Below are 13433 nucleotides of genomic sequence, written 5' to 3' on the forward strand. Positions count from 1 at the left end.
CTAGTTTTTATTTGTAGGATGGCTGTTGGTGCCTATTCAGCAAATTATAATCCTAACAGTTAAAGAAAGCACAGATTGCATAACAATAGAGGAATGAGCTTTTCATAACTGCAGGCATGAGGCTAATTCTCTAAACTGACTGTGGATTCTTACAAATGTGTATATTGTTTCCAGTATTCAGTGTGTTTGGTTGATGAAAATGTCAATCATCTCACTGGAATATTATGTAATACTAGATACCAGAATACCTGTGTGAAGATGCAGGAGCATGTACATACAAAACATGGAGTCCTCAGCTGACCAAGGACCTTCATACTACGATCATGTTAACGTTAGTCATGCAGCCTACAGTTGGCCGTATCAGAAACAGTTTGAGAGCATCAAATGCACTCAATCCAATGCCTTTATAAAACCGGTGTCTGGCGTGTGATGTTTTAAAAGTGTTGGGCAAAATGCATTTGTGGCTTTAAGTGGACGCTTTGTTTAAATCTCCAGGAAGTTACAGATACAAACAAAGTATGCCTATTTTATACATGACTAGACACTAGTGTAAACAAGGAGCAGTTTCCTCCATGTGTGTCATTAGTTTATGTCTGCACTCTGCAGTGCTCATCTCATGGAGTTGACATGAATGCCTACTGTGATTGGAGTAGCAGAGTGTAGATCTGCGTGTGTGCCAGGAGCGCCACATGTCAAGCCTGGAGAGTGCAGCGGTTTTGTGATGTCATGAGATAAATGTCAGCCCGTAGGCCCGTGGAGGTTTGAGTGACGCAGACAGCTGGGTGGATAGAGAGGGAGGGGCGGAGGGGTGGAGGGGTGAGGAAGCCGAATAAAGTTGGGTGACAGGCACAGTGTGTTTGTGGTCAGATACAGTATGGATGATGCAAGTAAATAGCTGAATTTGCTTGTGTGACTGTGTGGCCAGCAGAGGGTCGGAGACAGTGAAAGGGGAGATGGATTGATGGGGTGTGTGTGGTATGCAAGTGTGTGTGTGTGCACGATATCCTTGTACATATGGCATGCTACTTCATGGGGGTCAGAGTGCATCTCTTATTGTGTGTGTGTGTGTGCAGAAGTGACAGCGGGCAGTGGGTTTATTGGACTTTGGGGGATTATTTGCAAGGGTGTGGTGTGTGTGTGTGTGTGTGTGTGTGTGTGTGTGTGTGTGTGTATGCTGTCAGTATATAAATATACAGTACAGTGGGCTACAGTTGTGCGGACATATACAGTATCACGTGTTTTTGCACAGTACAATTTGTATTTGTGTTCCGACATTCTCACATTTACATTTTCCTCCCTGCACATCTGGCGTCCCATGACATGACGCGGTTAAATTGTATTTCTTCCCTGTGACATATCATGTTGTGGGATTACAGACAATGCTTTGTTTGCCTCATGTGGCACATATCTTCCATAAGGGACCCTTATTGTTTCACACCGACTGATCTGCCTGATACACAGACACGCTGTGCACCACCTCTCCCTTCCTTCTTTGTCTCTCGCTGTATGTTCATGTTGATGGTGAATGTTTCATTGTGAATAGAGTCATCGGCACGAACCGGCGCCCACTACCACAGGATATGCTGCCACGCATGTAATCTGGGACACTTTGTTTCGGGTTCTCTCACAATCACTCAGTTTCCTGTTTGCTTTTAAAGTTGCCCTTTAAACCTATTTTAGACCTTGTGGTGTGGATGAATTACATGATTCAAAACACTGTTTTTAAATTCAAACATACTGTACCAGGGTTATTTATACAGTCAAACCAGGTGAAGCATCGCATGGTGACCTTAAGTTTGGCAGTGAAGCAAGCTGCCTATTTGAGTTACATAGAAGAGGATGCATTATACTTGATATGTGGTAGCAGCATATGGCCTTACTGTAGCTCAGCTTACTATTTTAGAGTTAAGGAGTCTGAGGTGCACAGCTTTTGCAATGATTTTCTAGCTATGCAACTATGATGCATGAAAGTACAATTTGTTCTCTGATGAAGCCACATAAGTAATGACTTGCTTTCAGATCTAGCAAAACTCATACTTACTCTATGACAGACTTTGACTGCTTAGCCATATGTGTGAAATGGCTTCCAGGCGGTCAGCACCTGGTTATATGATGATTTGACGTATGTGTCTGACCAGTAGACCCCATCGTGAACTGCTCATCATAATTCTACAGCTGCAATTGCCATCAACTGCGAAAGACATTCTGGAGCCTTGAGCATGCACAGAGTGATGCGCTATGACAAGCTATAAATAAACATGATCACAGTCAACTTGAAATTGTAGGTAGATTTAACACACCCCACTGTGTCAGCAACTTCACAGCAAAGTTTGGGAGGCTGCATCTAAAATACAGAGAAGGAGAGAAGCCTGAGTAGAGAGAGGCCCGTTGTTTATGATCTTTCATTATGGCTCACAGAAGTCGGGCATGTAGTTTGAAAGTGGAACACCACTCAGCCCACATACAACATTGCTACAAGAGACATACCATGCATGTGGCATGAGCACACCACCCATGTGCTGCACAATGTCACAAATGTACATGTGGGGTCTGGTGACCTCCTACAGATCCTCTTTAAGAACGTCATTTATGTTGATTCTGGAGGTTGAAATAATGCCATGTGAAACCAGAGGGTAGCTTTTTATATGTGTAGCTGATTCAATTGACAATTGTTGTGGAAAACAGAGAGCTGGTCAGGGGAAGAGAACAAATGCTACTGCACATTATTAATCATCAACTTGTCAGCTTGGTGTTGCCTTTGTTTTCTCAACAGCTGTGAACCGGATATGTTAATGTGGCTTCAAGATATTCAGATATGACCTGGCTATATATATATATATATATATATGCAGTATTTATTCATTAATTTCTTTTACACCACTGTTTACGTTACAATTTATAAATTTGGCAATCGTTGTCTACCACAAATGTATTTTGTACAACTTTTTTTTTTACATGTTTAATGACTATTGTTGGAGGGAGCTGAGAGCTATGATTTTAGACTCATTAATTGTTGTGCAAATGATAATAAATAACTTCAACGTGAACATCAGAATTTATATTGGCAATCAACTGCACAACCATTAACCACATCATTTTGCAAGATAAAAAACTAAATCAAGTAAGAAGTGTATGCACTTTAAATTGTGTAGATTAAGATGAAACCATATTGTTTTTCAATAAACTTTTTTTGCAGACAAGCTCACAGTAATTTGTCATATTAAAAAAGAAAAATCTAAATAATACTACTGTATTTATTACAATTGAAAACAATAAACTCATTACCATACAAATTGCTTCATGTTCATACCATGCAATAAGCACAGAAATGCATTTTTGAGGTCTATGACCAAAGTTACACAACAATCAAGTGTACTGAAGTTATTACCATCTTCTTTAGATTGAGACTTTATTACATTGCGCCCTCTACAGGCCCTTTTAATATACTACAAGGACACAGTTTGTTCGGAAACATATTTAGAAATCGTATGCGTCTTTGTCAAACTTACTTGACGTTTTAAAATGAATGGTTCAAATGTATTTAGAGCATGAAAATTAAAATGCATCTTTGATAATAAAAAGTTGTAGATTATCAAAATCAAAATCAAAACCAAAAGTATCAACATGTAGGTCTAGCACAGGTCTGGCTCTGAGTTTAGTTTTACAATTTGGAGTTCGGTTTTTTTCCTCACAATTTTAGATTAATACAAAAACTCGTTATGTATAAAAATAAGCTGGAGACAGCGTGCATATCTTGCATAATCTTAGATGAATATCTGTAATATCTTGCCTTGCATTAGATATGCACATTGTTTATGAAACAACTAGTAAAGGCTGGCAACGATGCGCTAATGTTCTCATTTTAGTCCGAGATGACAGCTGACTTTTGACATGATGTTTTCTTTTTTTCGTCGAGCCTTAACAAACCAGTTGCTGATTGGTCCAAATTTGACTTCCTCATTCACTGACCAATCAAAACGTCATTATCTTGTTGGTACATTGGAGAAGAAAAAAAAGAAAAAAAAAAAAAAGAAAAAAAGAAACTCAACTGTACACAACCTGCAGGAGAGGAATATTTCAAACCGTTCAACGGCAGTTCTTATTGGGGAACAAGTATGTACAGAACCTGTAACGTGCAGTTTGTGTCAACGGCCAGTGTTCGTAATGGTCGAGTGGAACATTCTACTCTAGATGTAGCCAGGGCTTGCGAGCTAGCATTGCAGCTAGCAGTGTATTGTCAATGCTCTAATGGCGATAACAGCTGATTTCTTTCACTTAAGTGAAGCCGTGGCTCAAGACCTTGACGGCTACAGGGCTCTCATTTTGGTTTAGCCCCTTTCTCGTACCAGGACGACAGAATAGCGCTATTTTAGAAAAGCCAGTTGACCTTTCAGTGGACGAGCTAGCAGCCTCTGTAGCAAAAACAGTAATGTGACGACGTGATGTGTGGCCAGCTAGCAATGGTGCAGGGACTGGGGGAAGCGTCATCAGAGCAGGTGAAGCAGATGCATGTTAACGAGTTAAAATAAAAGGTCAAATGAAACGGATAAGTCCTTTTATTTTACATCTGTTTGATGTTCGGCAGATAAAGTCAAATAAGTAGTGATATTACAGCGCAGATGGATGGAAATAGAAGTTAGTATTACGAAACTGGCTCAAAGAAATCAGTATGTAGGCCCTTGTGGGAACAATTTTTCGATTCTGCCATGTCGTGACTGATTCTGTTGTATTTGTGCAACTGGAACTCAGTCCACGATGGTCTTAAATAATTGAAAGATATTTTGCATTAACATGAACTATAAAGTCTTTGTTTACGTTTCCCCTCGTGCCTACAGTTGCCTGAAAACTGCTAGAAATTTAATAATTATGAAGGATAAATAAATATAAAAAATATCCGATGCAAAACGAGCTGACAGAAAAGAATAATTTAGTAAAATAGATTGTTGATGCTTCAAGAGCTCGTGCGCTCGCGAGGAGGAGCAGGTGGAAGAGCACGACAGAATCATGCACTCATGATGGGCCTCTGCCATTTTGTCCTACCAAGCAGTACATGAAGATCAAAATGCACATCTGTGCTTTCAAATAACAAGTGAAAGGTAGCTGTTTATAACATGCTAATGACTGTGTATAGTAGCAGGTTGTAAGGCAACCATGTCATGTTAAATGAGGTAATCTGGGGACAGATTAGCTTTATTTTAGGACTACTCACTGTAGTCAACTAATAGATAAAAATAAGTCACTTACTGTTTATAACACTGTGTTACAAAGTGTTGGTGCGTTAGTTTATGCAGTGTTTGTTTGGTACATTAGCAAACAAATTAGGACCTACGGTTTATTCAGCAGCCACATGACTGAGGAGATAAAGTACACTGCTCAACTAATCCCACACTACAACTGTTCACTCGGATCAGTTTGTAGTTGGAGCTTAAGTGTCATGCTATGTGATGGAATGGGCTTCGTAGTCTTTTGTAACGCGTGTTGTCTTTCTTCTTCAAACAGAAAGAAAAGCCTGTGTTCATCCATAAAACCAGCTCTGGTTTCTACTCTGCATTGGTCATTAAAATGGTAAGACGGCATGATAACAATTCTATATATTGCTTTAATGTTGATTTACTGGTTTATGTTTCAAATGCTGAGGTAATGGAAGTATCATAATATATACTCGTCAATAATGGTGCATTATGTCTGAACAAACAGAAAGTAGACTGATTATATAAAGAAGAACATTGTGTTATGATGTATAGTATTTAGTTTATATCATGAACATATGTATAATGTCATACAATTGTAATACATTTCAGAATGTCTGAGTTGTATCAGGTAGTGGCAATATGATTGTCATTAATGAATAAGAATACATTACTACTGCTATTAGTTTGCTTTACGCGATAATTTGATAAAGCAGACGATAAGTTTGTGATGTATTGATTTGCATTGCAGTGTAGGGTGAATGATTCGACTGCATAAGTGTTTATGATTCACGTTTAAGTCAATTAATGCGGTCCTTAAACGGCCCTACAGCTATGTTATGTGTGCGTTTGATGAATGACATCAGCTTCTTTATCTATTCAACAGGTGTGACAGACTCACTTCAGAGAGCTGGATACAACCTCCACTAAACATGGAGGACTCTCCTCACTTGTACATCTCTGAAATTGGCAACAATGAAGCCATGGAGGGAGATGGGGAGGAGGAGGATATTTATCAAGAGGAAACTAACATGCAGCCAGACATCAAGTCACTGTATCCTGATCTTTATATACATCCCAACCAGGATACCGAGAGAGACTGGAACTCTTTTCCCTGCCAGCACTGTGAGAGACATTTCACCAGCAAACAAGGCTTAGAACGACACATGCACATTCACGCTTCGGAGAACGTCGAGGCACACGCTTACAAAAGCCGCCAGAGCAACATGTCCTTTGGTTCAAATGCGGGTCAGTCGCAGCATGAGAAGATGAAGCCTCTGGACTCAGTGGGCTCAGTCATGCAGCTTCACGCTTCATCCCCCGCTAGCTCTAAGACTTCCAGCAGCGCTCAGCCGGACAAACTGGGAGTATTAGAGGGGCATCATGCTTGCAAGTATTGTGAAAAGATGTTCACTACGCATACCAACAAGCGACGACATGAGCGCAGGATCCACGAGCAGCATCTGCAAGTCTCACGTGTGGAAAAAACCCAGCTGGCCCAAGAGGGAAATCTCCAGAGGATGCTCGGTGAACCTTCTCAACAGGAAACGGAGATCGGTGACGATGCAGCACCCGCAGCTGTTCTGGAGAATGACGTGGGATGCGGAGAACAATACATGCTCGATGTCTCCGGCAATATTTCAGAGAATCTCAGCTTTTATATTGATGGAAAGATAGTGTCGACAAGTACAGTCAGTAGCTGTGAAGCACCCGAGAGTCATTCTGGGTCTTCGACTTTAATTGGACTGGACGCCCTGATTCTAGACCCCGGCCAAATCAGCCAGGTTTTAAATACAGATTCAGTCGCAGGCAAAGAGATACCTGGTCAACCACAGGTCAGAAGAAGAACTGCAACGCCACCTCTTTTACCGCAAATTAAAACTGAACTGGAGTCTGAGGTGGTTGCGTCGTCATCCTCCCTTGTATCCTCTTTAAGAGAGAATCTACTTCCTCAGAATGCCGAGTCCACAGCTGTGCAGAAGGAAAGAACGGTGTTTCTGTCTCCGAAGCTGAAGCAGCTCCTGGAGAAGCAGGACGGCCTTAAACCTACACTTGCCCTCATCGCAGATGCCCAGAAGCCCTGTTCACCCGTCTCTCTGTCCGCCCTGGCTGCTGGAACAGGTAGGTTCAAAAGAAGGACTGGGTCTCCACCGAGCTCTCCAACATCTAAAGACGAAACGGCAGATAGCGGAGATTGTGACGCTGTAAGTACAGGGCCGATAGAGACCCAACATAGTTCACCCATGCACCAAACAGCCGATGCGAAGGATGACACAACTCCACCTGTGGAGGAGCCGGCAGTGAAACCTGTACCCACAGCCGGCGGTAATTCCTGTAATCAGCAACCACTGGATCTCTCTAATACGGTCAAAAGAAGTGAAGATTTAGCTTTAACTGATGCAGTGCTGGATTTGAGCTTTCAAAGGAAGACACTAGGTAAATCTGAACTGACATTGGAACTAGTTTCACAGGCAGTTTTGAAAGCAGGGAAATCAAATACATGCATTGCAGAGACGGCCGTGATGAATCTCGCAGAGCATAATGTAAGCCTAGGGAACCCGGAGATCCCTTTAGTCACAGACTTCACAATACTTAGAGGTCCAGATGTGATGGAGCCCATGGCAGAGGGACTTGTTTACGGGCTTGCGCTTCCCTCCAGTTCTCTGACTCCATCCCCCGCATCCCTTACCCCGGCTTCGCCGTGCACCATAGCCTTTGCTTCCCCAGCCTCACACTCAGTGCTCCCCACCACTTCTTCATTAATAACCCTCATTTCTAACCCTCCAAGCCAACCGATCCGGTTACTAGCCCCAAACATATCTCCCGAGCCCCTGGTACTCTGCACAGAAAACGCATTGAATTTTTCGGAGTGCGATTTAACGGCTGCATTTGCTGCTACAGATTCTGCAAACTCTCTCTCCCGGTCCCTTGACCCGGCTCTGAATCTACCCGGCCACGTGTTTCTCTCTGATCAAATAGCGATGTCAGAAGTGCCATTCACGCCCACTGTAACTTTAAACAATTCCCTCATCAACTCGTACAACATTACCAGCAACGCAGTGTTGATAGAGTGCACAATAGCTCTTGAAGCCCCAGGCAGTATAGTCCCCGCTGCAGTTAGCTTACAGGAAACCACTGCTGAGCCTCCAGCACCTACACACATGGTTGTTAATCACTTAGAACAGCAACAGATCGTTTCAGTGCCCAACCCTCAAACTGTGGACCCCACCATTCTTATGTCCTCCTTTGCAGAATCGCTAACTCCATCCACCACCACCTCAGCGATGTCCGATTGTCCTGCTGTGGGTGAATCAAGTCCTGACCCGGAGCTTGTTGTCAATGCAGAGCCAGCAACCATAAAAGAGGAAGAAGCTGCTGACAGCCCTGTTTCCATACCCGAAATCTCACCGAAAACCCCACCGCCTTCAGAGAAAGCTCCAGAGGACGGATCCTCAAACGGCGCACCGAGCGGTGCCCACCAGCAGACGTTCACCAAGAACTTCGTCTGCAATGTGTGCGACAGGCTTTTTCATTCAATGAAAGAGCTGGGCCATCACGTGGGGGACCATGCCGATGAATGGCCGTACAAATGCGAGTTCTGCGTGCTGCTCTTCAGCAAACCCTCCGCGCTGCTCGATCATCGATCGAGCCTCCACGGTGTCGGCAAGAGTTATGTCTGCAGCACGTGTACCAAAGAGTTTGTCTATCTTTGTAATCTGAAACAGCATCAGGAGGAGTTGCATCCCGGCCAGCAGTGTACCTACACGGAAGAGGAGAAGGGTAAACTGAGACCTCAGAACTACAATAACTCGATAAAAGTCACCACGGAGCCGCCAGTGCCTGATGCTGCAGGGGAGCCCAAGAAACCGGTGAAAAAGGAAGACAATGAGGTGGATGTGGCTGCTGAAGAACTGTTCACAACGATAAAAATCATGGCCTCAGATGGAGCCAAAGTCGAGGGGCCCGATGTCCGTCTTGGCATTAACCAACACTATCCCAGCTATAAGCCCCCTCCGTTTCCTTACCACAACAGATCACCCGCCGGCTCAGTGGCTTCAGCCACAAACTTCACCACCCACAACATCCCACAAACCTTTACGACGGCCATCCGCTGCACCAAGTGTGGAAAGAGCTTTGATAACATGCCCGAGTTACACAAGCACATCCTGGCTTGTGCCAATGCCAGCGATAAAAGGAGATACACGCCCAAGAGGAATCCCATCCCGCTGCGCCACTTTGCAAAAACTCAAAACGGAGTTCTGTCTACCACCAACACGACGAACGGACTGAACGCTTCGAACAGACCCAGTCAGTCCAACCGGTCCAAACCTAGCCAAGAATCGCCGGTGAGCGTGAAGTTCAAGGTGCTGGACAAAAGGAAGAAGAAGTTGGTCCAGAGGGTCATGCCGCAGAGGAACAAATCGGCCCCGTCGTCAAATAAAATGTCACGTCCGCACGTGGATGAGCAGCAAGAGATCTTCGTCTGCCCGCACTGTAGCAGGGAGTTCACCATGCGTCGCAGCAGAACCAAACACATGGCCGTCTGCCCCAAGAAGCCTAAAGAGGTGAAGAAAAGGAAGGATGGAGGCATCTCTGTTACGAAGGAAAACGACGGACACCTGCACAGAAGGGCGGAAGACAAACAGCAAGCGTCGCCTCAGCATAAAACAAGACTCCAGAGTTCTGTGCCTGCTAAAAGGCCCGCCATCCTCCCAGTGCAGACCGTCTTCTCAAGCAAAAGAAGTAAAATAATCATAAAAGAGAGCACGCAGCCAAAACAGGAGACGCCCACACTGAACGAACTCCCCATTGTTCGCACTTTCAACCCCTCTATGCGCCAGTACGGCAGAGTGCAGCACAGCGTCAAAGGACTCCCCATTAAGATCTCCATAGTGAAACCGCAGCAGGCCGCACCACAGAGGGACGAGCTGCTTCCCGCCCAGAGCCGGGAGCAGGCAAGCGGAGCCGCCACCAGCAGCTCGGGGCAGAGTCCCACCGCCTAAAGACTTCCCAGCAGCCCACCAGCGATCATCAGGTAGTTTGTAGTTTTATAATGGTCATGATAATCTAGGGATGTGTGTAAATAAATCATTGAAAAAGAGCTACAGTACACAGTAATTCCACATCTGTTCGGATTAGATAGGTACAACAGCATAAGTAAAACACCGACAGCTTCTACAATAATCAAGCCTCTTAAGGTCATATGCAGTATAATCTGGAAATTACCATTTTGGACAGACCGCCAATAAGATCTCGGCACTGCTGTGTTTTTAAATAGCTCATGTTATGTATAGAAATAAATAATTAAAATGTTACTAGCAAGAAAAGAAACAAAACCTCATTTCTATATCTTTTGCTTGTTTGACATCATGTTTTGATGTCTTTAGGACCCTGCTGTGTTGGAGCTGCTCATGCACTCTCGTGTCATCGTGATACTGAACTGTTAATCACACTGCAGACCCCACGGACCCGGTTTGCATCATGCTGTACAATAAATGAAGACGGATGACTAAGGATACTGCAGTGAGTGGAGGCATTCAACTGAGTATTTGAATGCATTTTGTAGTAGCTTTGGAGTTTTTTTTCTTTTTATATATATTTCTCCTTCATTTCATAAAATGTCTGTCAACAGCTTGGATTTGCACTTTGAAGTTTATCTGACTGCTACATGTCACAAATTGGGAAGGAAGTGGGAGGAATTGAGCTGGAAGGCTGCTCTCATTTCCTACTTTGAGTTTTTTTTATTTTCAGAGAGGATAGCAGGTGGCAATCATTCTCAGCATGCATTTGCACTTTTTCTTCTCTGTTGTCTGTGTCCTTTTGGTTTAAACTCTTCCTGCATGCTTGTGCTACAGCTACATTTAATTGGGATGGTTATGTTGTTAAACTCCGACGTTGGTCTAATTGACAATAAGTGGCGTGAATACGTGGAAGATACGTCTAGATTACTTCTAAACTACGGGATCATAGAAAAGTAACACACCGCATAGCAGTGGTTCTCAACCTGGAGGAAACAAATTGAGTAAAGTAATAATAAAATAGCATATTTCAGACTGGAGAATGTTTGTTTATATATTGCCTGTACCGGCGATATATATATATATATATATATATATTTTGCCTCGGATTACATTTTATTGAGTGTGTTTGTGAGAGTGGGTCTGACTGGGGGATTGCTGAGCAGTCAAATGGAGGGAAAAGTCACGGAAAGCATGAAAAAGCCACAGTGCCTGGAGCACAGTGGACAATGATTCGTTGCAAGCTGTTCCAACTAAAGCAACGATTGCCCGCACCAGAGCAATCCCAGCAGAGGGAGGTCGTGGCCCACGAGAACCACTGCTCAACAACACCGTGTAGCTCTGGATATCACAGGATGTCACCGCTCTTGATTACTATTAGAAAGGTCCGTGTTTTCACCATCGGTGTGAATGTAACATTGGTAGATTTAATGCGTCAGCCTTTGCAAATCAAATTTGTATATAATCTGGTTGTCTCAGTTGCTATGTATTAGTATGAATGTTTTGAGAATACTTCTCTCTATGTGCCATCCAATGTATATAGTATGACTAAATGTGGCATCAAGGGGAACACCAATAAACTAGTTTGGCGTTCCCCCTCACATGGATTTTATTTTGATGGCCCACCAACATATATTTATTCTTTTGTCTCGGTGTGCTGAACTGCAGGCTGCTCATGAACAAAGCATTGGTGTGCTATCACCTTTTATTAAAGGGCTTCCCTCTGGAGCCTAATCCCACATGTTGGAGTTGAGTTTATAGGCAAACACAAATACTTTTTCAACTTTTGGGGAAACAGTTTGATGTAATTTCACAGATACAGAAGTACTGTGCAATCTGAATAGCTTGGATGCATCATCGCCAATTTTACAATAATAAGAGTTTATTTCTGAGCAGCGTTGGAACTCCTGCTTGGCCTCACTGCACTTCCTCTGAAATCCTGACATATGTACAGTAGCCCAGTTCGCTTACAGGCTTCATTTTGCACCTGTTTCAAAAAACTCTTGTCACAAAATATAATTTTGTGTTTTTTGTTGTTTTTTTTTTCCTTCAAAAAATATAAATTGTCAAATTAGAAAAACATTCTGTTTGGGTCTCTGTTGTGCGTAGCGCTCAAGCCTTTTGTCATTGGTTGTGTGAAGTGTGTTTAATAGATTCCACATGTACAGTACGAATCACAGAATGGAAATGTAACGCTGGAACCCTGTAGTGACGTATGGAAACGTTTGTGGCGAGTTGTCACTAATCTCAGAGTGAGTGTGATGAATTGTATCTGTTTGATTTTTATAAGCTACTAGTTTGAAGAGCTGGTGCTATACAGGGTACTTATTTCCTTATGATTATCATTATGTTAATTTTGGCAAACTAAAACTTGACAATGGCCTGTAATTGAGAGAGAGAAACAATAATGGTACCTCCTATTTTACATTTTGCCTTTTCAACCCTCACTGGTAAAGTCTGCTTCGTGCAGACGGACGGACTGCAACGTGTTGGATGTACAGGACGGTTTTGGGGAGACTGTTATTTAACTGTGAAAAGTGCTTGTAGCATTTCAAAGTGTAAATTGAGTCGTGTATATTTATTAATAATTTAAAATCATGTAATCAATATCTGAACAGTTCCTCTGTATGATTTGCACTAAAGTCTTTCTTAAAGAGTGTGTTTAAAATAAATAGACAATGTTAAGATTATGTGACGTGTGTGTGACACTTTCGTCGGTACACAAATACAATTAATCACATTATTGTTGTTTAGTCGTTAATGCAGAAGTCTACGGATTTCATGTTGGGAAATTATACCAAATTCTCAGTCCTTACTTTAATGTTTTTAACCGTATTAACAGAATTTGACTCCAGATTTGCATAGTTCCTGCATTGTGAGCCTTACTAGAAAATACAGAAATGTCCAGGTGGTGGCACACTTTCCTTATTTTTACCTCTGGAGTGGAGGATTCAATAGAGAGCAGATCTTGTAATACCACTGCATCTCTTCTGCTCTTTCTGTTAGATAATCCATATTCAGGGATGTTTCTGCCCCATTTTAAAGCATTTTTTTCCACCACCAGTATGATCAAATGTGGTGTTAAGATGCAAAGACATCCAGCCTGTGACCTGTTTTCTGGGAAAGCGGTGGATCTTTTTGTGGAGTAGCTACAAAAATTATTTGTATTTGACCCATTTTTACCTTTTCATATTTAACATCTACAACAAAAGGTTGCACAACAAAT

General features: G+C 42.7%; 1 protein-coding gene across 2 annotated transcripts; it reads left to right on the plus strand.

Annotated features, from left to right (window-relative positions):
- Nucleotides 1–4011: 4011 nt before the first annotated feature.
- Nucleotides 4012–12897, plus strand: prdm2a (PR domain containing 2, with ZNF domain a). 2 transcript variants are annotated; one of them, XM_031845610.1, is made up of 4 exons: nucleotides 4012–4113; nucleotides 5500–5565; nucleotides 6076–10224; nucleotides 10577–12897. In XM_031845610.1, the coding sequence occupies exon 3, from the start codon at nucleotides 6122–6124 to the stop codon at nucleotides 10190–10192; it is 4071 nt and encodes a 1356-aa protein (XP_031701470.1). In that variant the 5' UTR covers nucleotides 4012–4113; nucleotides 5500–5565; nucleotides 6076–6121; the 3' UTR covers nucleotides 10193–10224; nucleotides 10577–12897. The 2 variants fall into 2 exon arrangements, with proteins under 2 accessions (XP_031701470.1, XP_031701471.1); XM_031845611.1 differs by lacking the exon at nucleotides 4012–4113 and adding an exon at nucleotides 4120–4496.
- Nucleotides 12898–13433: the final 536 nt, after the last annotated feature.

Source organism: Anarrhichthys ocellatus, unplaced genomic scaffold, assembly GCF_004355925.1.
Source record: "Anarrhichthys ocellatus isolate YVR2014 unplaced genomic scaffold, GSC_Weel_1.0 scaffold5, whole genome shotgun sequence".
NCBI lineage: Eukaryota > Metazoa > Chordata > Actinopteri > Perciformes > Anarhichadidae > Anarrhichthys > Anarrhichthys ocellatus.

Excerpts from the sequence above, each read along its gene's own strand:
- prdm2a (XM_031845610.1), top strand. The coding sequence starts at position 6,122 with ATGGAGGACTCTCCTCACTTGTACATCTCTGAAATTGGCAACAATGAA.